Source organism: Amphiura filiformis, chromosome 13 (assembly GCF_039555335.1).
Source record: "Amphiura filiformis chromosome 13, Afil_fr2py, whole genome shotgun sequence".
Lineage (NCBI taxonomy): Eukaryota > Metazoa > Echinodermata > Ophiuroidea > Amphilepidida > Amphiuridae > Amphiura > Amphiura filiformis.
Window position 1 is genome coordinate 37,134,911 of NC_092640.1, and position 24,343 is coordinate 37,159,253.

At 37.3% G+C, this 24,343-nt stretch overlaps 1 protein-coding gene across 1 annotated transcript in view; it reads left to right on the forward strand.

Annotated features, from left to right (window-relative positions):
- The first annotated feature begins 421 nt into the window (after positions 1-421).
- The window catches only part of LOC140168296 (endothelin-converting enzyme 2-like), a 29,311-nt gene continuing 5,389 nt past the window's right edge, over positions 422-24,343 (forward strand). Inside the window, exons 1-20 of the mRNA XM_072191650.1 lie at positions 422-772; positions 3,604-3,749; positions 5,096-5,164; positions 7,555-7,716; positions 8,353-8,436; positions 8,578-8,801; positions 9,362-9,421; positions 13,811-13,927; positions 14,128-14,208; positions 15,119-15,252; positions 16,023-16,245; positions 17,728-17,826; positions 18,442-18,519; positions 19,498-19,601; positions 19,994-20,055; positions 20,835-20,886; positions 21,431-21,498; positions 22,465-22,595; positions 23,365-23,430; positions 23,909-23,998. Coding sequence (XP_072047751.1) covers positions 3,611-3,749; positions 5,096-5,164; positions 7,555-7,716; positions 8,353-8,436; positions 8,578-8,801; positions 9,362-9,421; positions 13,811-13,927; positions 14,128-14,208; positions 15,119-15,252; positions 16,023-16,245; positions 17,728-17,826; positions 18,442-18,519; positions 19,498-19,601; positions 19,994-20,055; positions 20,835-20,886; positions 21,431-21,498; positions 22,465-22,595; positions 23,365-23,430; positions 23,909-23,998 — 2,043 coding nt within the window. The 5' untranslated portion in view covers positions 422-772; positions 3,604-3,610. The remainder of the gene's footprint in view (positions 773-3,603; positions 3,750-5,095; positions 5,165-7,554; positions 7,717-8,352; positions 8,437-8,577; positions 8,802-9,361; positions 9,422-13,810; positions 13,928-14,127; positions 14,209-15,118; positions 15,253-16,022; positions 16,246-17,727; positions 17,827-18,441; positions 18,520-19,497; positions 19,602-19,993; positions 20,056-20,834; positions 20,887-21,430; positions 21,499-22,464; positions 22,596-23,364; positions 23,431-23,908; positions 23,999-24,343) is intronic.

The following is a 24,343-nucleotide window of genomic DNA, read 5'->3' on the forward strand; positions in this document are numbered from 1 at the left end:
AGGTTTAGAAAATATCATTTAATAGAGAAAGATAACTATCTTAATAAGAAAATATTAAAATAAAGAATAAATATCTTAATAAGAAATTGACCCTTGAATGCCAGTAAGGTATTAAGAAGGTAAAATGTGATAAATTTCAAAATCGAATTCAGTCGTTTTCAGTGAATAATAAGTGACTGAGTGGGTCTTGTATAACAATAGCCCCATCGACTGACTAGTGTTCTGAGTGGAAGGTTCATCTTTTAAGATGAACTTTCCACTTATTCACACTTAAAAGGACATTCACACTTAAAAGTGTGAATGCGAATGTCCTTTTACGGTTGAGAAGACAAGATTTAAAGAAATAAATAGCAATATGTATGTTAATCAAGCTTATCATATGCATACTGCACAGTGAATATGTCATGGTCATGTAGAAATAATATAGTTGTTCTGTAGCTCCGTAATACAAGTTCACGTCTGTTCTTGTATATGTTTAATATGCATGATCAAAGGATAATCAATAGTGTGCCGGTCTTATACATTTGAAGTTTCATTTGCAGTAACATGCGTCTATGTCACTTTTACCCATTATGTTTTTGAAGTCAATTTTAATATTAGTGACTTTGACAGTGAAACGCAAACCCAGGTGATTTACCTGTGTACTTAATATAGCAGCTGCGCTTGCAGTGATTGCACCTTCTTCAGATTTCTCACGGCTTCCGAGCTACTAGATCGATCCCAGACTGGTAGTAATTGGGCCTTTTTAGCACTGTTAAACACGAGAGAATCGGTGAGTCCTAGTTAATGTATTTTATATAGGCTATGTTAATAGACCGCGATCGCTACAACTAATTACTCGCCAAACAAAATACCGTATGGGAACAAATGATTTGCGTAGGACTGAGCCGGCCTACTGGCATGTAGACTGCGCTGCATTCCTTTTTTTTTTTTTATAAACAATTCATACGTTTCCATGCATGAAACCATTTAAAATCTATGACGAAACACATCACATCTCCAGTGACTGCCCTGCCTAGAGAAAAAAGGACTGCGGTAGTTGGATATGACCTGTGTGACCCACCATATCTTAACATATAGACTCAACCTCTTTCATCTCGAATCTGAGATGAATGTTAATGAAGTAAAAATCAATGTGGGTGGTAAATCTTAACCAATAACAGATAGGCAAGCATACATGTTTATGCATTAGCCCAACCCACTGTGTTCACTGAACCCAACCCACGTGGGGTAGCTCATTCAGATTTCATTTGACAGCTTAACCATCACGTATACGTGCGCGACGTCAAGCGTACTATACATTGTATTGGACCTTGTGCAAATAATACGCGCTGGACGGCTTTTCAAACGGCTTAATTGGTAAAAACCACAGGATATGTGCATAAACAGCCAAGACTGCATTTTTAATGAGGTAACATCATACCCACTATAGAGTGCATAGTTCATTGTATATTCGAACTACAGTAGACCAGTTTTCTCATGGATATCTGAGCTGTTGAATCAGAACAGGAATGATGACTTTTCCATGGTCAGGTCAGAGAGATTAATTTAGGGAATGATAAATTAAACTGGTCTACTACAGTAGACTAACTGGCATGCAACACGGTGCCACAGAATAACACAGTAACTGTCACGATGTCCCGGAGGGGGAGGGGTTTGTACGCGGATATGCCACGGAGAATTTCAGCTGCTGACTTCCCCTCTACCTCATGAATATAGTGGGCATGGTGGGTGGGGGTCGTATGAGTTTTAGACCAAAAACAGGGGAGTTATAATTTTTACATCAAAATGGAAAAATTAAGGGGGTATTATTATAAAGGGCTGGTGTCTTAAGATCATCGCACTGCGTGCGCATTTATGAAATCAAATGTGCATACAATGTTTAGTTATATAATGCAAAATTTTGGCGCACGCGCGGACACTTATATAACACAAAATTTTAACGAGCTCCGCACACTTTCCTCACACTAATTTTAGCTCGCTCGGCGCCTTATAGTTCCGAATTCCGGCAATGAATAATTTGTCTTGAGTTTGTGTAGGAGGAAGGGGGAGACCGGTCACAACCATCACTGACCACGTCCCTACCTGTCACATGAAACTCGTGCCTTGGGGTCAAAGGTCACATAGGGCTCACAGGGGTTAAAAACGTGATTTCAACTCAAAATGCTACTTCTCGCACATATTACGTAGGAGAGTAACGCCACTTGCACACATGCATTGTTATTACCGAGTGTCTGTAAATCATACTAAAATTTGAGGTCAAAGTTCAATATGGAGTTACTTCTGGTGTAAAACCAAATACCTTCAAATATTTGTATTAGCTAAGAAAAACATACCAATGATACTGTTCAAACGACGGCAGCAAAAGATTCAGTAAACTTTGCGTTCAAACAGTGAGCGAATACGAATTGTATAAATAAGCCCGCAATTGACTAAGTACCAATAACCATTACAACACAATGGTGGCTAACTGTGGCTGAACCCGGTAGCAATTTCCCGTTGTGCAGTATAGACGAATCCAACGAGCCAAGTCATGGTCAGGATTTGGTCGGCCATATTTGGGTACCCGCATGCACCAAACAGGTGTTGTGAGTACCCAATTGGGTGGATTAAACCCGCTTAAAATTCGATGTTTGATTCTTTTGTGTTGTAAACTGACATCATTCTTTTGTCTACGTGTTACACTGGTGATAGAATGCAGTTCATAATACCCTTCAAGGCCGCATCATCCCACATTTTAGGTGGGATAGTTGGGTACCCGTCGCGGCTAATGGCTGCCATTGAGGATCAGGAATGCGTGAAATTGGATTCGTCTATAGTATGGCGGGTTGTACAAATCGCACAACGGATTTTTCATTATTGCGTTTTATTTCTGTAAATTTGAACTGAAGAGTGAGAATGAATACACAATTTAGAATGTAATGTTAATTTAGTTTAAACTTCAGGAGTTTTCTTTATGTCAAGGAAAATGTGTGGTAATTTTGATAAATAATCGTTAATTTATGAATTAATTATGCAAAACTTTTATCATGATTTCTCCAAAAATATTTTTTCAGTCAAATTTCGTAAATATCAGATACTAAATTGAATCAGTACGATAAAATTTGCTTCTAATTTTCATTTTCAAACGATAATATTTTGTCATACAATTAGCACAAAATATGCCAATTTTATGTTAATCAGGCTATTGATCAAAAACAACAACTTTAAATGTACAAAAACTACAACTTGTAAAAAACTATTCATAATACTTTATACATTATCTTGTATCATTTACCAAAGAAATTAATATCTACCCAACTTTCCAGTTGAGCGCGTTTCAGCTTACGTTCTGCTGCCCTAACATTAGGAAATAATAACCTTCTGACAATAAAATACTATGCTGACCTCAGGTTCCAGTAATTTCATATGATTGAGCTCAGTAATACATCAAAGAATGTCTTCCAATTCATGAAAACAAATAGATAATCAGCTTATCGGATTAAAAGCTTAGAGGAAGGTCTTGCTGCTCAGCGAGTGTTTGTAATTATCAGGTTTTCTCCAAATTCATTCTCTAATGATAATGTAGCCTAAATTAGAGCATAATTATTTTGTAATTCACAGTGCCAATATGGCGAGTATGAGTGGTGATAAAATTGATCTCGTAGTTGACGAAGACACCCAAGTCAAGAACGGAAAAGGGAAACGGTTTTTGTTCATCCTCTGTGGAGCGCTATGGGTACTTGCTATTGGAATACTGGCTGGACTTGGTGAGTAAGGTTTTTAAGGGTATACGAGGTTTCATTTTCATTATCGAATTCCTCTATATTTTGTTAAGGGGGTACTACACCCATGTGGTAAATTTGTAATTATTTTTGCATTTTTCTCAAAAAATAATTACAAACTGGTAACAAAAGTTATGTATATTATTGGGGCAAGGAATCCAATTACTATACTGAAATTACAGTGACTCAAGACAAGCGGTTCGGTATATATGATAGGAAACGAGGTACATCCTAGCGGTACCTTATTTCTGATCATAAATAACAAACCGCTTGTCTTGGGTCACTGAAATTCCAGTGTAGTAATTGGATTCCTTGCCCCAATAATATACATAACTTTTGTTACCACTGTGTTATTAGTTTTTGAGAAAATGCAAAAATAGACACACATTTATCGAGGGGTGTAGTACCCCCTTAAGTAAGAGGAAATAGGAATGGTAAAAAGCCCATGTAATATCAAGCCTCAATAATCGGGTTAATTACCATAGTCATAGGTTCAAACAATTGAATATATGAATACAAATGCCACCCAAGTCCATACTGTGGCCAAATTGATTTAAGCATGAGAATTTGTTGCTATGCATTGGCCTGTCATATGTATGAAAAAACAACTCAAACTCATCCACTGTGTCTATTGAGCATGTGAAAAATATAGCATGTATGAAAGAACCAACCAAGTCCATGATTTGAGTCTTGTAACACATTGATTGAAATCCAGTACGTATAAAAGTCCACTTGTAACACATTTCATTGCTTCAGAGTGACTTTTGAAAAAAATGGGTTTAATAAAGGAAAGTGTGTGGTTTATATTACATGGCAGAATGCTTATCAACATTATACATACCTGTGTGCTTTATTTTGTATTATCTTACTAGTGGCAATCTCATTCAAACATTATTGTCATTGTACATGATTCAAAAACCACCCAAGTCCAAAATTTAAAATGAACCCCACGAAGTCCCTGAAATGCTAATCGTCATACTTAATACAGTTTAACCCACTCATTTGCACGTAAAACTTACCATATTGACAAGGTAAATATAACTGAAGGAATTAAAATGATACACGTGTTTTTCTCTCAAAATCACTTCCCATGGACTTGGGTGGGTTTTGTATTCATGTATTCAATTTTTGAATATATCGCGTAGCACTCCAGGTTACACTCATCACCTGTGTATGTCTGCAATCATAGATTGCATAGATTGCATAGATTGTAGAGCCGAGTAGATAATCACATGATTGTCCTTGTTAATGGCGACACGCCAGTGATTTGGCAGTTTTTGCTTTAACATTGTTTAATTTGAGACAGCCTGTATTCGTATTCATTATTTCAGTTGCTGTGATCATTATTAAAAGCAAGGATGACGCAACGCTATGTACAACTGCCCACTGCGTTATAACAGGTAAGCAAGAATGGCGCAACGCTATGTACCATTGCCAATTGCGTTATAACAGGTAGCCAAGAATAGCGCAACGCTATGTAGGCCTACAACTACCCACTGTGTTCTAACAGGTAAGCAAGAATGACAGAACTGTCAATTGACTTATAACAGGTAACGTAACCATTATTGAGTCAACGCTATGTACAACTGCCCATTTCGTTATAACAGATAACCAAGAATGGCGCAACGCTATGTACCATTGCCCATTGCGTTATAACAGGTAGCCAAGAATAGCGCAACGCTATGTAGACCTACAACTACCCACTGTGTTCTAACAGGTAAGCAAGAATGACAGAACTGTCAATTGACTTATAACAGGTAACGTAACCATTATTGAGTCAACGCTATGTACAACTGCCCATTTCGTTATAACAGATAACCAAGAATGGCGCAACGCTATGTACCATTGCCCATTGCGTTATAACAGGTAGCCAAGAATAGCGCAACGCTATTTAGGCCTACAACTACCCACTGTGTTCTAACAGGTAAGCAAGAATGACAGAACTGTCAATTGACTTATAACAGGTAACGTAACCATTATTGAGTCAACGCTATGTACAACTGCCCATTTCGTTATAACAGATAACCAAGAATGGCGCAACGCTATGTACCATTGCCCATTGCGTTATAACAGGTAGCCAAGAATAGCGCAACGCTATTTAGGCCTACAACTACCCACTGTGTTCTAACAGGTAAGCAAGAATGACAGAACTGCCAATTGAGTTATAACAGGTAACGTAACCATGATTGACACAACGCTATGTACCATTGCCCATTGCGTTATAACAGGTAACCAAGAATGGTGCAACGCTATGTACCACTGCCAATTGCGTTATTACAGGTAACCAATGGCCTAACACTATGTACCATTGCCCATTGCGTAATAACAAGTAACCAAGAATGGCGCAACCCTATGTACCATCGCCCATTGCGTTATACCAGGTAATCAAGAAAAGCGCAACGCTATGTACCATTGCCCATTGCGTTATAATAGGTAACCAAGAATGGCGCAACGTTATGTACCATTGCCCATTGCATAATAACAGGTATTAAACCAAGAATGGCGGAACGCTATGTACCATTGCCCATTGCGTTATAACAGGTAATCAAGAATGGCGCAACGTTATGTACCATTACCCATTGCGTTATAACAGGTAACCAAGAATGGCGCAACGCTATGTACCATTACCCATTGCGTTATAACAGGTAAGCAAGAATGACGCAACGCTATGTACCATTGCCCATTGCGCTATAACAGGTACATATGGAAAAGTTTGCACCTCGATAAACCTGAGCACACAATATGTTCAAGCAAAGTTGGCCCTGCAATACCTTGCAACACAGTCTGTTTTTACACTACACGGATGAGTGCATATCGTCATAAGAGCTGTGTGAGCTTCTAACTGGTGACTAAAATACGGCATCTGGGTGTGATTGGTTTTTGTAAACCCCTGAATGTTTGTTTCATCCAATCAGATATGTGATGAACCGTGGTATATATCGTGTCATGTAACGCGTCTGAGAACCATAAGATTGCAGGAATTTTATCAAGTTGTTCAGGGTAGATATTTAATATGTAATACCTGGCTCATTAGTTTCTTATTGATATACAAATTATTTTACAGATAAGCCTACTAATGTGTAGGTTCCTCACATAAAGGGGGTACTACACCCCTGTGGTAAATTTGTGACTATTTTTGCATTTTTCTCAAAAACTAAAAACACACTGGTAACAAAAGTTACGTATATTATTGGGGCGAGGAATCTAAATACTACACTGAAATTTCAGTGACTCAAGACAAGCGGTTCAGTATATATGATAGGAAATAAGGTACATCCTAGCGGTACCTCATTTTTTATCATAAATAACAAGCCACTTGTCTTAGGTCACTGAAATTCCAGTGTAGTAATTGGATTCCTTGCCCCTATAATATATATAAATTTTGTTACCAGTGTGTTATTAGTTTTTGAGAAAAGTGCAAAAATAGTCACAAATTTATTGAAGGGTGTAGTACCCCCTTAATACCTTTTATAGGAGTGTTCATAGCTGGATGGTGACGACTTTGTCAGTCGGATGCATGGTGACGACTTTGTCAGCCGGCTTTCATTATATCCGGTGAAAATTTCTCTATGCATGAACGGCATATTCATGCAACAATTATAGTGCCAACCTATCTAGGATCGGGTTTGGTGTTGCGTAATTAAAGGGGGAGGAATTTTGTTTAACTTTCCTCTTTACCTCAATCACGATAAACAATGTTTTTATGTTCTGCATCAAACAACATTGATCATGTTTGAAATAACCCCTTCTCACACACTTTCCTGTATTTTTACACACTTTATACATTAAGCCGGCAAACTTCTCAGTAATATAGATCCTGCTGTTGATCCATGTGATAATTTCTATGAGTTTTCATGTGGCGGATGGCTGAAAAAGAATACCATACCAGAAGAACAATCCAGTTATGGGACATTTGAACGTCTCCGCGATCAAATAGACGTTATTCTGAGAGGTCAGTACACACAGGGTCGGTAGGATTATAAGCCAAAAGCGTCATTGCAAATACATTTTCAATATTAAAACTAAAACTCAATTAATCAAGTTGGTGAAACCCACCGGGAAGGGCGGACTGATTAAAAATGGGTGACAGGAATGTGTAGCCACAATAATCCCCATTTTAAACTCCTTCTCACACAATTTTTATTTTACTGTAAGCAAACGTCTCCTCTTTTCAAGAATTCGTATATAAATTTCTGATATCAAATCTCATCGAATGGCCTGCTTTTTCCCGAAAGTACCAAAATTTCACCTTTCTTTTACAAAAAGTTTTCAAAGAAATTCCATATTCAATGGCTTTTTTGAGTTCTATATCTTGAAAATGTTATGAACCAAACGTTTTCCAGTCTCACAGAGAGATCTCTCTTTTGAGACCTTCTGAGCCCTTTTCACAAAATGAACCATTTTTTCCTGTCAAATTGCCCTGTAAAAAGAAAAAGTTGGGAACTGGTGTCCACATATCCCCAACACTCCCAAAGTCAAGTGAACCCCAACGGGTGTGAAGCAGCACCAACTATTGTTGCTAATCGTTAGACCTATTATGCCTATCGTTATAACTTATGCTGCTACTTTTTAATTTGTTTCAATACAGGACTGCTTGAGAAAAAGAAATCAAACGACGACACTGAAAGTATAAGGAAGGTTAAAGATCTCTACAATTCCTGCATGGATTTAGGTAATGTAAATAGCAAAATTAATATCACTGCATTAAGCACAAGCTGGTACTGACGCCTGAAGAGGCTGTCATTTTCTTCGGAATGGGGGGAGGCCATGAATATACTGGGGATCAAAACACGATCTGTTCATTGTTTTTCAGAGACTATTGAAGCGAAAAACTCGACACCTCTTGCCCAGTTTGTCACAAAATTCGGCGGATGGCCAGTTCTTGGTGACAAAGAAGGCGGCTCCTGGAATGATGCTGACTTCGATTTAGAAACTTTGTTGGCAAATTTGGGGAAGGAACTGGGATTATCAGCATCAGTGATCATTAGCGCTGGTGTAGATATCGACCTGGAAAATTCATCAAAAAACATTCTGTTCGTGAGTGGTCTTTGCAATCATGTCAACTTCCACACTAAATTTTGTTTCAAAAAAGAGCATACCTACTGTGTCAATGTTGAAGCATTATTAATATTATACTAGACATGGTTATTATTTAAAAACAAACTGGTTAATTGCACGTCGAATTCACATAAAATGCATGAATCAGGGTAGGCGAATATGATTCAACTGGGTGTAGTTTGGATGCCTTGCTAATTTCCATCCAAAATGGACCAAACGCTTGTAAAGAGTGTGATGGTAAAAATATAATCTTAAGGTTCAAGATATATTGTTCCATTCAACGAGCCGGAACGCGAATGGAACAATACACATCTTAGTGAATGTATTTCGTCTCATATTCAACAATCATAGTGGATAACTATTAGCGAAGAAAGGGAGACTGGTGAAAGTACTACATGTAACGCGGACCCAGCATACAAAATCCTTGCAAAGATGACAATATTCTCTTTTTTGGGAAACTGCGTACTTTTGGCGTACTCCTGAATCCTATATGTTTGTTGAAAATGAGACCTTTAATTTGGCGTCTGTTTCTATTGCAGATAGATCAAAGAGGACCAATATATCCGAGCTATTATTACCTGGATTCACAGTATGCAGATGTGAGTTAGGAACCGCTCATTATTAATGCGGGAGGGTGGGGGCCGGGAGAATGTTGAGCTTTATGGGTGAAAAATACATAACCCCCTATTGCGATGAATCAATTTCACGTAACCCCCCTATTGAATCAAACAAAATCACATACCCCCCCCCTTCAAGCAAACTTAAATATTAATTAATTCAGTCACAGAGATTGGGATTTTAACATTGGGGGTGATGGGTGGGAAACAATTTCTTGAAGTCAAAGGGAATCCAGCTCATTTTGGCGACAAAATAAGTGTATTGTACAAATGCGCGCGAAGCGCAAGAAAATTTTTGCCATTTTGAAGCTGAATTGATGAAATATGATGCAAAAGTGGAATAATTTTGTGACTAAAATTGCCAAATATAAGGCTAATTTGGTCACGTCAGAAACCCACATAGGCCTACAGGCAAAATAGGGGGAATTTACCCCCCCTCCCCCACCCATCCCCAGGGATCTACCCCTATGCCAATAGATCTACTTTTGATGAGAAAATTTATAGGTGTGTGCTTGGAGGTGGGGTGGTAATGTGGTGAGGAGTGAGAGGTGTGTGTAGCATGTGGCAGTGGCGTAGATTTCTTTTTTGACATTGGGGGATGGGGTAGGAAAAAGAAAATATTTCTGGAACTTGGTATAGTAAATCCAGCACATTTTGGCCGTTGACTATGCTTATGACTGCAAATGCGCGTTCGCGCGCAATTTTTTGGCCCGATTGAAGCTATGTATGGTACTATGACTGATATTGTTACTATATGCAAGACCTTCCAGGATTCTTGGTATTAAAAAAATAGTGAATGACTATTAAATTTCACATGACCCCCCTATCAGGAAAAATAAAATGACCCCCCTGTTTGTCAAAGTGAAAATCGCATAACCCCTCCTACATTTTCCCGGCCCCCTCCCACATTAATAATGAGAGGTCCCTTAATCAACAATTAACAGATCTCTATAAAGTGTCCTTATAACCTTTAAGTTCCTTCCACAATTGCTGAACACCGCGGTAGCGATGATGAAAATTGCGCTACGAAATACTCGATAATCTTGCCCTCTACAGCCTGTCTCATAAAGAAAATGTGCAAGTGAAAAGCGCTTTTTGGCAATTCGGAAATACTGCTGTGACATGATGCTCACATCAACGTCAAGGGTGTAGTTCTAGCTCTCAAATGCCGTTTATTCTGTTCAATTTGATTTGCTTGTTTTAATCTCGAGATATGTATAGTTAACTACGAAAGGGTAGAATCACAATTGTTCCACTTTTAATAGGGAAGAGGGTTGTACATGTAAATCAATGATAGCATCTAGTTTATCAAGAGTTCCTTCGTGAAATCAAAAGAATGCATCGATTGCACAACAACACAAAATTGTTTTCACTGTTTTTTCATGATATAGGTCTAATGATTCTCTTTTCCCATTAAAACAGATTAAAAGATAAATAAGATAAATAAATATTTCACATTCTGCCGTAAAATTAAATATCATGGTAAATACCGTTACGGTTGTTTTTGTCACTCAAGACAAGTTAAAAGACAGACAAATATTGCACAGTCTGTGGTAAAATTAAAATCATGTCAACGAAATATTGCATATCTCATACGTTTAGTCAATTTTACAGTTTGATTTTTAACATTATTGTTCTTGTACATGGGTCACTCAGAGTCCTTCCTTCTACGTGACCGCCGCCTGTAGCAATGCATCTTGCTGCCCTCGTCTTCAATGCAATTTCATACTGAGAAATTGTTACATAATCATTTTAATCCTACAAATGAATGTTCTTTTTTACTGTACCGAACAGTTATTTGGATATAACATTCTATTCAATTTTCTAAAGAGTGGCGCAAAAGGGTTTTCATACATTTGTGTTTAGTGAAGCAGATCTATGGATTGCCGAAACCCAAAAAAAACCCCGGTATTTGAAAGCTAGGACTGCTCCCTTGACGATGATGTGAGCAACATATAACAAGAGACAGACTGTATTATTATTTATCATAACATGTACAGAGGGACGGATGTTAATTACATGGGGAATAGACATTATTGTAACAATATAACATAAATCTGAATGCATTTTAAAGTTGGAGGAAAAACATGGTAGTGGCACACACTGCATTGTGAAGGTTGAACATATTGAGTGAACAGATGAAGTTATAGAACAAGCCTGCGATAATCACGTAGACTTCAAGAAAGACGTACGATTATTTCAACCGTGTATCTTTTTATTGCATTAAAGAGTTTTATTTGTAGCATTGTTTCATACGATTAGTTATATTTTGATAGACAAATCCAACATCCATTACATCAAAAACCTCGCGTATAATCCGGACACTACTTGATAGAATGCCGAACGTGGTAACTGAAGAGGAAGATAATTAAGAGGAAGAAGAAAGAATTAAGAATGCGTTAAGGGGGTACTATAATGAAAGACAAAGATAAAAAGACTAGTTTGCGTCTGACGTCACTGTCAATCAAATTCTCTATGATCCTTGATTGGCTAATAGCGCGTATTAAGGAAGGTCGATTCATCTGGCTGGTGCCGATCGGAGAAAAGGAATAGCAGTGAATGGCGAAAAATACGTACTCTTACAAGGCAAAAAGCAACTTTTCTAGGCATTGTGGACATGGTGCCTTCACCAAAGAAAGTGTCCTACTATTAAGACCTAACTTTTGAGATGGTTTGTATGTTTGCTGGTGCAAAATTAACAATAAGGCGCCCGGTTTTACCTCCGTGTTCAGCAACTCATATCATCACGACACTTGTAAACAAACCGTGCTCGGAGTTTGATTGACATATGACGTCAGACGCAAACTAGTCTTTTTATCTTTGTCTTTCATAATACACCCCTCGATAAATTTGTGTCTATTTTTGCATTTTTCTCAAAAAATAATAACACAGTGGTAACAAAAGTAATGTATCACAAAGTTTTGAATTAAATCAAATACTGGAACTTACATTTTTTGCAACTTGCTACGTTGCGTCTGAAACCATCAGACTTCATCAGGCAACTGACCCGCTGGGCTGGTCATGTGACACTTTGCCTGATGAAGTCTGATGGTTTCAGACGCAACGTAACAAGTTGCAAAAATTTAAGTTCAGTATTTGATTTAATTCAAAACTTTGTGATTTTAACGACTGGATGACTGAGAATATTCACTATTTTGAAAAGTAATGTATATTATAGGGGCAAGAAATCCAATTACTACACTGGAATTTCAGTGACCCAAGACAAGCGGTTTGTTATTTATGATCAGAAATAAGGTACCGCTAGGATGTACCTCATTTCCTATCATATATGCTGAACCGCTTGTCGTGAGTCACTGAAATTTCAGTGTAGTAATTGGATTCCTTGCCCCAATAATATACATAACGTTACCAGTGTGTAATTATTTTGTGAGAAAAATGCAAAAATAGTCAAAAATTTACCACATGGGTGTAGTACCCCCTTAACAAACTGTTGTTATCCCAGATGGTCATTATTTGACAAAGTCAAACATCAAAAACGAATCGATTAAAGAAACCAAAATCAAGAAAACTGACAATGACCCATCGAAAGGTATGGTAGTACTGCCAAACATAGAAGGACTTTTGGAAAAGCTGCAAGGAATTATCTGGAAGTACCGCATTGCTACCGCTATGAGGCCCCATAACACTCTAAGAAATCAAGTTGTTCATCCAAAAGACAAATTGAGCCCAGCAAGACTTGTGAAGTTGTATATAGCGTAGAGTGTATAAAGGGATGTGACAAAACGTATATTGGTGAAACTGGAAGAACATTCGGAACAAGATTAAAAAACACCAGAAAGACACAGAGAAAGTAAGGAGCAGAGGTTACACCAGAGCCAAAAGAAAATAATCTCTAACAATCTCTAAAAACAATCACTCATAACACTAACAGACCGTATTGCACAATAAAACCACGCTATCAACTGGGAGTGAGCAAAGATAAAAGATAAAGACTCGAACCAATTCACTAGAAAACTTCGGGAAACCATGTGGATCAGCAGGAGGGGCGACAAAACCATGAATCGAGACACAGGTATGTATTCTCTAAATGACGTCTATGACTCGCTGCTAACCCAATCAAGAACCTGTGGGAAATGAGACTACCAAATCCCGCTCCGGGAAGTGCAGTGAGCCTGGACATCTGTTATCAAGATGGCTTAACCGGTCATCGAAAGCTCAGAAAGTGAGTAAAATTCATTGGATTTGTTGGAGTAACTATAAAATACACCTCTCAGGGTGCCTACCCTTAAACCTAACCCTAAGCCCTGGATGGGTGTGTATTGGGAGGTGAGATGGGTATTCTATAGCTATGCCGATTTGTCAATCAAAAATCATTATAATAATAATAAAACCATGTATCTTTTGTTTTAGTATAAAGTACCCTACCTTCAATATATGATTGCAATAACTACCTTACTGGGGGCAGACAAAACAACAGCACAAAAGGACATGACTGATGTGTTAGAATTTGATATAAAACTCGCAAATGTAAGTATTGTGTTATTATTATTATTATTATTATTATTATTATTATTATTATTATTATTATTATTATTATTATTATTATTATTAGTATGGAAACTAATGGCTCTTTCCATCATTTATCGGTGCGTAAAAAACCATAAACCCTGTTGTTATGTTGTTGTTCTTATAACTTGTGTATATCTTTGTTATTCCATTCTAAAAAGATTTCATCAGAAGAAAGCAGAAATATAAGCGAATTGTACCACTCTACCAATATTACACAGCTGGAAATAGATGTACCAGAGGTAACGCTATTCTAGTCATTTTTTATTAAAGCCTTAATATTTTCAGTCAAATTTCTATTTGGTCATCACTTGCCAAATATTATGAAATAATATTACATGTACGGAGAAATAATCCGAAGGTCCCAGGTTCAAATCCTGGATAGTCAGTGAAATGTTTTCACTGGCTGTCATTTATGTATGTGTTGACTTGACTTAAAAACCGTGCTTAATATTACATGTAGTAATTACTGCCAGGAAAGTATTCTGGACATTTAAAAAAAAAAAAAGTTTTAAGGGGTACTACACCCTGGCCAATTTTTATGCCTATGTTTGCATTTTTCTCAAAATTATAGCGCATTGGTGACAAGTAAGATATGTATATTATAGGGGCAATGACTACGACTACTGCACTGAAAATGCAGCAACTCAAGGCAAGTAGTTATTGTTTATTGATCAAATATTGGTTTTCCCTCATTTTTGACTGTAACTCCACAACTCTTGTCTGTGCTGATATAAAATTTCCAGTGCAATAGTTGTAGTCCTTGCTCCTATGATATACATATCTTACTTGTCACCAATCTGCTATAATTTTTAAGAAAAATGCAAAAATAGGCACAGCATTGGGCAGGGGTGTAGTACCCCCTTAAGCCAGACTAATGAGCTAAAACTCACATACTATCATTGCCGCTTCGACTGAAACAAATGACTGACAGTTTTCATAATTTTTGGCAACCAGAAAATAAAACAATTTGATAGAAATGGAATATAATAAGTTTTAAGTAAAAGAGCACTTTTTTTCCGGTATAAATTTCTGTGGTTTCTACAAAAGTCAATTGACCATAATTTACCTGATTATGCCTGCTATTATGATTGAAGTTCACATTGAAAAGTTTATATTGAACAATGATCCTTTTTCTCCTCTCTTATAAAGATAAACTGGATGAAGTTTTTTGATATTCTCATGCCAGAAGAGACAAAACCAATATCGAGGAATGAACCAATTATAAACAGGTCGCCGGTTTCCGTTGCTCTAGCAGCAAAGTTGATGAAAGACACAACACCCAGGTGTTTACTCTTACTATGGTGTTAAGCTGCTAATGCTTAAGATGATGATGATGATGATGATGATGATAATGATGATGATGATGATGATGATGATGATGATGATGATGATGATGATGATTGTGATATTGATGAGTAGAGGAAGAAGAAAGAGTGAAAGACGATGGAGGTGATGATTATGATCACTATGAGAAGAGGGCAGAAGAAAAGGTTAAAAAGCAACAGGAGGAAGATTACGATGATAATGATGTTGATGATGACGAAGAGGAGGAAGAGAAAAAATGTAGAAGTGGAATAACAAGACGAATATGATGATTATTACGGTGATGGTGTTAATGATGATGATGATGATGTTGATGATGATGATGATGATAATGTAATGATGATGATGATGATGATGATGATGATGATGATGATGATGATGATGATGATGATGATGATGACGAATATGATGAAGAAGAAAAGATGGAATATGATGAATAGCAAGATGAAGATCACAATGATAATGATCATGGTGTTGATGATAAGGATGATGACAATATGGATTACGAGGAAAAAGAAGAAAAAGAATAATAATAAGAAGAAGACAATGTGAAAGATGGACAGCAAGGGGAAGTTGACGATGACAACGATGGTCTGGTTGTTGACGACGACGACGACGACGGCGATGACGATGACGATGACGATGACGATGATGATGATGATGATGATGATGATGGTGATGATGAAGTTAGCGATTTAAACAGTATCCACATCATTCTTCTGTACAACAGGATTATTGCCAACTACATGATGTGGTCCATCTCTACTGATATGATATCTAGTTTGAGTCAGCAATTTCGTGATGCTGAACAAAACTTTCAAAAGGCTGTGCATCTACCTACGACAGAGAGACCCGGATGGCGTGAATGCTTGAGTACTACTAAAACAGACCTGGCTTTTGCAACAGCAAGAATGTACATTGAAGAACACTTTACAGATAATAGTAAAATGAACGTAAGAGAAGAAATGAAAAGTAAAGTTTAGATTATATTTATCGATAGTTTTTTGTTATTTTCATCTATCGAGTGATAGTCTAGTATACGCCTTTTTTGTTCCCATTTAGTGTAAATACGTATGACTAACATTTTCTCATCTAAATATAATTACCAATATGTTGAGTGTACTGTACAAAAATGGCATGTGGCCCAGTAATATGGTCATACTCAGACTTTTCGTGACTATGGAGCGCAGATGAAGGTTTTAGGGTGTACTTAGGGCAATTAAAAATATAATGAGCTCCTATACTCCCCTAAAATAAGGTGTGGCCTCCAAGTGTGCACAATCAGGGACCATTAAGTTGCATGGACGCTGTAATAAGATCAGATGTCGGGCAACCAAATTCCAACGTTAATGAAAATACTAATCTATGACGTCATACACTTATTATTAGTTATGACATCGCACAAACGTTGATGTATGGTTGGTTGTACCATGATCGTCGACGACTTAAATACAACTTGTGAAAACACTACATTGACGACATCGGTACAACCGACGATAAAGACGTCGTATTAACGTCACCTTTTGACTGCCGTACGACGGTTGTCGTACAACTTCAATATAGCGTTGAGGCAACACTTCATTGACGTCATCGGAACGACCGACAATAAAGACTTTGCGTTAACGTCACCGTTGCTTCCGTATGCCGATTGCCGTGCGATCTCAATATAACACTTATTGACGCATTAGCGTTGGTGTCAAGTCATGTGAAATGAAATTAAATGGGTTAAGTATTTTAAAAAAATAAATAAAAAGTTCTTGTCGGCCGGTCACACCCCCCACATGCACCCGCTATGATATTTGCCAACATTAAAATGGTAGTTGGTATGCCAACGTCGAACCAACGTAGCCGTCCAACATGTCTCAATGTATTATATAGTGTACCCGCCCTCTAATTTGCATAATTGCATAATTAATGAGCTAATTTGCATAAATGATAATAAACTATGCAAATTAGCGGGCGGGTTCACTATATAATACATTAGAATATATTAGAAAAACGTTGACCAAGTTTGAAGGCAAAAGTATGCAAAATAAAAGTACACTGAACATTTATGCATAGATTTTTAGCACAATATTGGCAAAAATTATATGATAATGAGCTTCTCCAGTCATTTTAGCTCATTCACTTTATTGATTCTTGATAAAAACAATATGATACAAAGAAACTGATATATTTTTGATAACCGTATGTCCGATTGGCTTCAAACAAAAGGCATATTGATACAAGTGCTTTGCTCTAGTCAATTAATTTGTTTAAAACATGCTTAGAGCACTTCCATAATGCCTCCAACACTACCTTAAGACTGAGGAAAGACTTCGGTAGCAGCATACCACTGGTACTATCACATATCGGCCGATACTACCTATTTAGTATCTTGACTAATGCATTGCGCTCACTTCATCGTACACCATGTTTTTATTACATTCATGTAGATAGATACATTTATTACCAATCTGAAGACAGCTTTCAAGGAAATGCTGAAAGACAATGACTGGATAGATGAAGAAACTAAGGTTGCAGTAAGAGAAAAGGTTGGGAGTTCATCTACTTTTTGTGTATTATTTTATTCCATGTGTTTAATCTTAAACGAGTAAGAAGATGATACCTATAGCAGCTTATAGCGTGTGCAATTTGCATTAGTTCACTGGCCACAATATTATGATGCCAATTCGTCATAAAATACCTACCAAATGATTATGTGAATTTTATTTACACATTCTAAATGTTAGTATTCTTAAAAGCGTCATTTAAAATGAGTTCAAAGAGTAGGTCTGAATTTAAGACTGCAGGGGTCCACCCGGCTCTACATGCCGGCACAAAAGTTGTTTATTGTCACCTTGGCCTATTTTAGGCCACAATGTCCTTTGGCATTAAAACTGCACATTTTCGCCCGGTAAACTCGCTAGTTACAGGATGATTCTGAAAGTTTGCCTCCTCCCTGGAAATTCTGGCCGGTATGCCACTGCTTAGTGCTTAGGGAGCATAACGACCCCGTAAGATGGTATGGTTTTGAGCCCAAACATTTTCTTATACACGTCATCTTGAGCTTTACAGCCGGCTATTGCTAGCGCCATATAAAAGATTAGAGCGGACGATTATCGTTTTTTCAATACACATGATACACGGTCTAATATGATTTGCTGCAGGTTGACGCTATTCGTGAACAAATTGGTTTCCCAGAGTGGATCAAAGATGACTCAAAATTGAATAAGGAATACGAAAAGGTAACTTATGGGAGGGGTTTTGGTGGTAGTGATGAATGCGTCACCGGTATGTTATAGGTTTTGGCGGTGGCATGCTTGTTGTTATTATTGGCGGTGATGACAGTGGCGTGTAAGTGTTGTTGTTGGAGGCTAGCTGTGGCGGTGGTGATGGTGGCCTTGAGGCGGTGGCTTTGGTGGAGGAGATAATGTTTTTGAATGAAATGTGATTGAATTAAATGAAATTTTCAAAGAAAGGTCAACAGCAATCCGAACGCCATCAGTGGTTTCATGGGGGTTGTTTTACTGACTGATGATTTTCTACATCCTCCGGTCGTTGGTGGTGTGTCAAAGTGCTTTGTAGAGAGCAGGCGGTGATGGAAGCGATATCGCCAATTTTGAGGTCGCCATTGGATTAAAACATAATCATGAAATCTTCACAAACAATTCTAAATTTGTTATGTGGTGTCAAAGCAAAATTATCTTACTCTAACATCGTCGGGTTCGACAAAGTACCCCACTTCAAGTATGTTAATTTTCCATTTGTAATTGCTAACCGTGTATTTTGAATGGAGCTGTCAGCCCTGTATCTTCGCCAGCCTCGTACGTGACGTGTTGCGCTTCCTATGCCGCCTGGTAGATAGGACAAACTGTTGCCACGAGAAATGAGAGAGGCGATATATTTGGAGAAAAAGACCAGCACCACACTTTACAGGGACGGGCCATGAATTTCCCAAGATAAGACTATTTGTATTAGAAATACCGTCGGAAAGAACAAAAATGACGCCAACAACGTCCGCAGGAAGTAAAGCGTCATTAATCGGCAAACAAACAGCATTACACCTCTAATGAAGAAGAAATGCTTCTCTGAATTATTTTGATCAAAGATTTTAGTGTTGTTGATCCGTTTTAAACGTTGATGTCTACAACCAACATGTATATCACTTCATTTGTATAAATAGAAATAGTTTGAAGCAAGTTTGTTTTAATTTCTATGCAAAGGTTGACGTTAATGAAGATGAATATTTTGAAAACAAAGCCAATTTTTTGAAGTATTGGGCGCAGAAATCTTTATCATCACTAAGGACGCCAATTGAAAAATACAAGTAAGTAGCTGTTGTTTACTTAAAAATCTCAACAAATGCATTGTCGGGATAATTGACCTATCGGCAAGCCCCATCATTGTTTACTTCTTCCTCTTATTCGTCGCATTCTTCTTCCTCATGAAGCTAAGTACTGCTTCACCAAATCATTCCTTAAGTACCAACGTTTTAGCTTGAAAGGGCTTACGCGAGCCTACCCCCCCCCCCCCGGGTAAATGCAGGGGCGGCAAAAAGGAAGGTGACGACAGATGCAGATAATAGTTATTGTTGTTGGTGTTATTATTATTATTATTATTATTATTATTATTATTATTATTATTATTATTATTATTACTATTATTATTATTATTATTATTATTATTATTATTATTACTATTACTATTATTATTTTATAGATGGGACGGCACCATACTCTTTGAGGTTAACGCTTGGTACAACCCATCAGCGAATCAAATCAGTATGAATCACGTTATTTCATTATTTTAATTTTTGATTAACTACAAACAAACAATCTTTCCACACGCACGTCATGTTGATTTGGTATCAGAGATTCAATTAAAGCAACTTTGATGATAACGTCCTGATGAAGAACAGGAAGCCCATTACATTTTCAGATACTTCCAAAGTGTTCAAATTTTTCATACTTTCGTTTGTAAAGGCAGACATATTTTTTACTGGTTGATACCTACACTAATTTAGTTCGTTAATATCCTAATCAGGTTTGCACAAAAGAGTTCGAAATTTTAGTAATATATGATAAGTTAGATTGTCGGGGAGGGAGGGGGGGGGCACTCAGTACAAATGGGTGACTGGGCTGTGTGCGTCCACATTGACCCCAATTTTTCAACTCCTTCTCACCAAATGACCCCCTTTTTCCTGTCACTAAAAGACCCCCTTTGCAAGAATTTTCGATAAATTTGAGGTAATTTCTCACCGAATTTAGTTTACTACTTTTAATCAAATGTTTCAAAAAATTATATTATTTTAATGTCTTTTTGAAACGTTTATATAATTTTTGACTTATAAGTTTTTCCAGTCTTACGGAAGAATACATGTTTGGTAAGACTTTTTCCAGTCTCAAGGAAAGATCCTCTTTTTTGGAGGGGGGGCTTCTCACCAAAAGACCCCCTTTGTCGGTGTCTAGGATCGCACCGAAAGACCCCTAGTTTTGAACTGCTGTCCGCACACCCCGTCACTTCCAAAGTCTATTAATATCTATTCTTTTAATATCAACAGCTTTTCCTGCAGCCATATTGCAACCACCATTTTATCATCCAGAGTCTCCTTGGTAAGCAAGTATTTTTCTTGGTGTCAGTGGACTCAAACTAAGTACTATACAGTTATTTTGCTATCCAAAGCAAGTATTTTACTTATTGTTATACCACCAACAACAAAAAATAGTGTAGATGCATTAAACCCTCATCAGCCTTCAACAGAAAGAGATGATACAAAAAAATCCTGGTATAAATAGGCTATAAACAAGCGCCCAGGTTCAACTTCAAATCTCAGCAAGGAACTAACTGCTTATTGTGTAGAACTCTGGAAGCTTATTGTGTTGGTCACCCATACGAGAGCACAGGAAGCTGATCCTGGCAGTGATGGTTTATTGAAGTATGTATAGGGAATGTACGTCTTTACTGCAAGTCCCTGATAATAATATTACGCCATAAACTGCTTTTGTTGCAAACCCCCATATATCAGTGATTTTTTTGATGATTTTTTGATGTGTTCTCAAAATTGCTCAAGTGGATGTAAGGGTTTTTGAAACTAAGCTAAATCACTCCGCTTTCTTTATTATGATATAACAATAAAGGTGTGCTTTTAATCGACAGGTATCTTAATTATGGTGGTATAGGTATCGTTATAGGACACGAGCTTACACACGGCTTCGATAATAATGGTAATTTTCTTTGACTTGGTTTGAACCTGTTTTGCCTTCTTCGAAGCTCTTTATACCCAGGACCCCTCATATACTACCATGACTGTGTTACCTTTCTCATATTTCCAACACAAAACTCTGACATACTTCATGTGAAAATACCAACCTTAAATCACCAATTTACCTTCTTGAAAAGGGTGCAAGTACGCCCTTATGCAACTCCTACCATGGTGACGTGTATGTATATCCGCTATAGCCTACTCTTTGGAGCAAACCAGGGTAAAATTGGGACCTTAAAGGGGCACTTCGTGATCCACAGCCTCATCCCCCCACTTTTCTCAAAAAAAAGTTGAGATTTTTATATACCTCTGGCTACATAATGTTTATGTACAAAATATTTCTTGCAGATTAATTCGTTTAGCAAAGATATCGTGAAATTTTAATTTCGTTCTGGTGCACCAGAACGAAATTACAACGCATTGTCTATGGAGCAGTGTAATACACATAATCATGCATAACTCGCGAACGCAAAATCGGAATCAACTGAAATTTTGGGAATAGGTTTTTCGTGGATATCTAATGACATAAATAGAGGATGCTAGGATCACGAAATACTCCTTTAAACGCAGTCCGCCCGGTCCTCGACGTTCTGTGAAAAACCGACCATAATCCCACGTGAATATCTGGTCGAGGATGCATGGTAACACAAGCTGACTATTTAGGATTCTCTAAGGCGTTTAATCACATAAATATCCCATGATGCATTGTTATTGGATACGTCATAACACATGTACAATCAGGCATGCGCAATGGCGTTCTATGACTTACTTAATCTTATATACCATTTCCCCTCATCACGATATTTATATATATAATGCTTCGTTTGTAACAGGGAATTGTTGTTAATCGACCTTAATGCACTCGAATGAAATATATAGCAATTATTGTCACTTGTCACTTATTTCATCGATATTTGTGTTATTTCAGGTCGAAAATTCAACAAAGATGGCAATGAAACCGTTTGGTGGAGCGATGAATCCATTGACAATTTTGAAAAACGTGCGCAATGTATCATCGACCAATACAGTCAATATGTTGTGCCGGAAAATAACAGAACGGTAAAAAATAGTGGGTACATTGTGTTGTTATAACCGTTTAGGTACAATGATAGTCAGGAGTCAAGTGACTCTCAAAGTAGAGTAAACTAGCACTGACTCTCAAATGGAGTCGTCTGACTGTCACAAGAGAGTCAGTTGACCCTACTCGTGGAGTCAATTGATTCTACCTTTTGTCATGCACGGCGTGGTAGTTATTTGACACTGACTCTCAAAAGTAGTCGGACGTGACTTTCACTACAGATTCAATTGACTTTACCCTTGAACTACAAAGGGAATGTACCAACCCCCTAAGATTTTTTCCGTCATAAAAAAAACGCGCGCATTTACACCCAAACGACTTAAGATGATCGTAGATCCATTCTTTACGCTCATTTTAGTGATAAAATATTTACCCCAGCACCTTTCTTGTAGTAGGACCGGCCATCAAAGACGACCATAGAGGGGGCTTATAGTAAAATCACTGATTTTCATTTCAAGAGCTACTGACTTTTCACTTAGTTAGGTTCAAGTGTTAGTTGAAATAGTCATTTCCCTTTGTATTTAGGAGAACATTCGGTTAAATCGATATTTTTTTGTAGATCTTATAGCCGAAAATCAATTTTTGTCTTGGCAGATTTTCCAAAATATGCAAGGGCGCCCTCACATTATGACGTCGTAGCAACATTATATAGGAAATGTTTGTACTTATTTTAGTATTTTGCAAAACAAATTAATTTGCCTATTTCGAATATATTGTTTGCTTTTGTTAATTGTTTTATTAAACATTTAGATCAACGGTAATCAAACATTGGGGGAAAATATTGCGGACAACGGAGGAATTAGGGAATCTTTGAAGGTTTGTTGATTCGTCATTCTTGTTTTATGTGTTATCGTTTGCATGTGTTGCCTTTGTTGCTCATTCATCAGCCTCTTCAGTGGCGTAGCCGGTGGGGTGGGCGGTGTTTCCCGCTCATCCGTACATCTAACGCCGCTGTCGGTGCACGACGGGCTTGGCGAAAAAAATAAGTCAGCAAATGACCATAATTGTGTGTGAAGAAACAAAGCCAAAACGTGCCTAAAACGAGGCTATAGCTTTCAAGGCTTGTCTAATATTAATCTCCACAGACTTTACATGTTCAATGAAAATGTCCATTAAAACGAACGGCAACAAATTGTGTAATAAAATTTGCACAAAATGCTAATTGAACTATGATGTGTTGATTGTGTTCAATCGACTTGACGCAATTACGATTCTAAGTTTTCTATCGAAAACGTATTGTCCTTTACAAATATCAGCTTCACATCAACTTTCAATATGTGTGTATCTTCCTTAGGCTTACAAGGACAACCACGATGACAATGTCAAACTACCAGGCTTTGAAGATTACTCACCAGAACAATTATTTTTCCTTAATTTTGCTCAGGTAAGGTAGTATTATGTGAATTGTGTAGTTTTATTTTTTATTATATTTTCATGATAGGTTGTGTTTATTGATAACCATGATAATAATGATAACCTTTTAAAACAAAGACAACTTTCCCTGAGCATACACCCACACCTATAATATTAAGGGTAGATGCGGAATTGTTGGTCGAAGCAGCCAAAAGATCAATTTAAATCAATATATTATTGGAAAATAACACGTTGATGTTTGAAAAGTTCATTCTATAAATCAAATACATTGCAAACTTGCTTGATTTATTTTTGTTACAAACCAAACAGGAAGATTTCAATATTTTTTTGACCAACAAAAAATCCCAAATGGCCT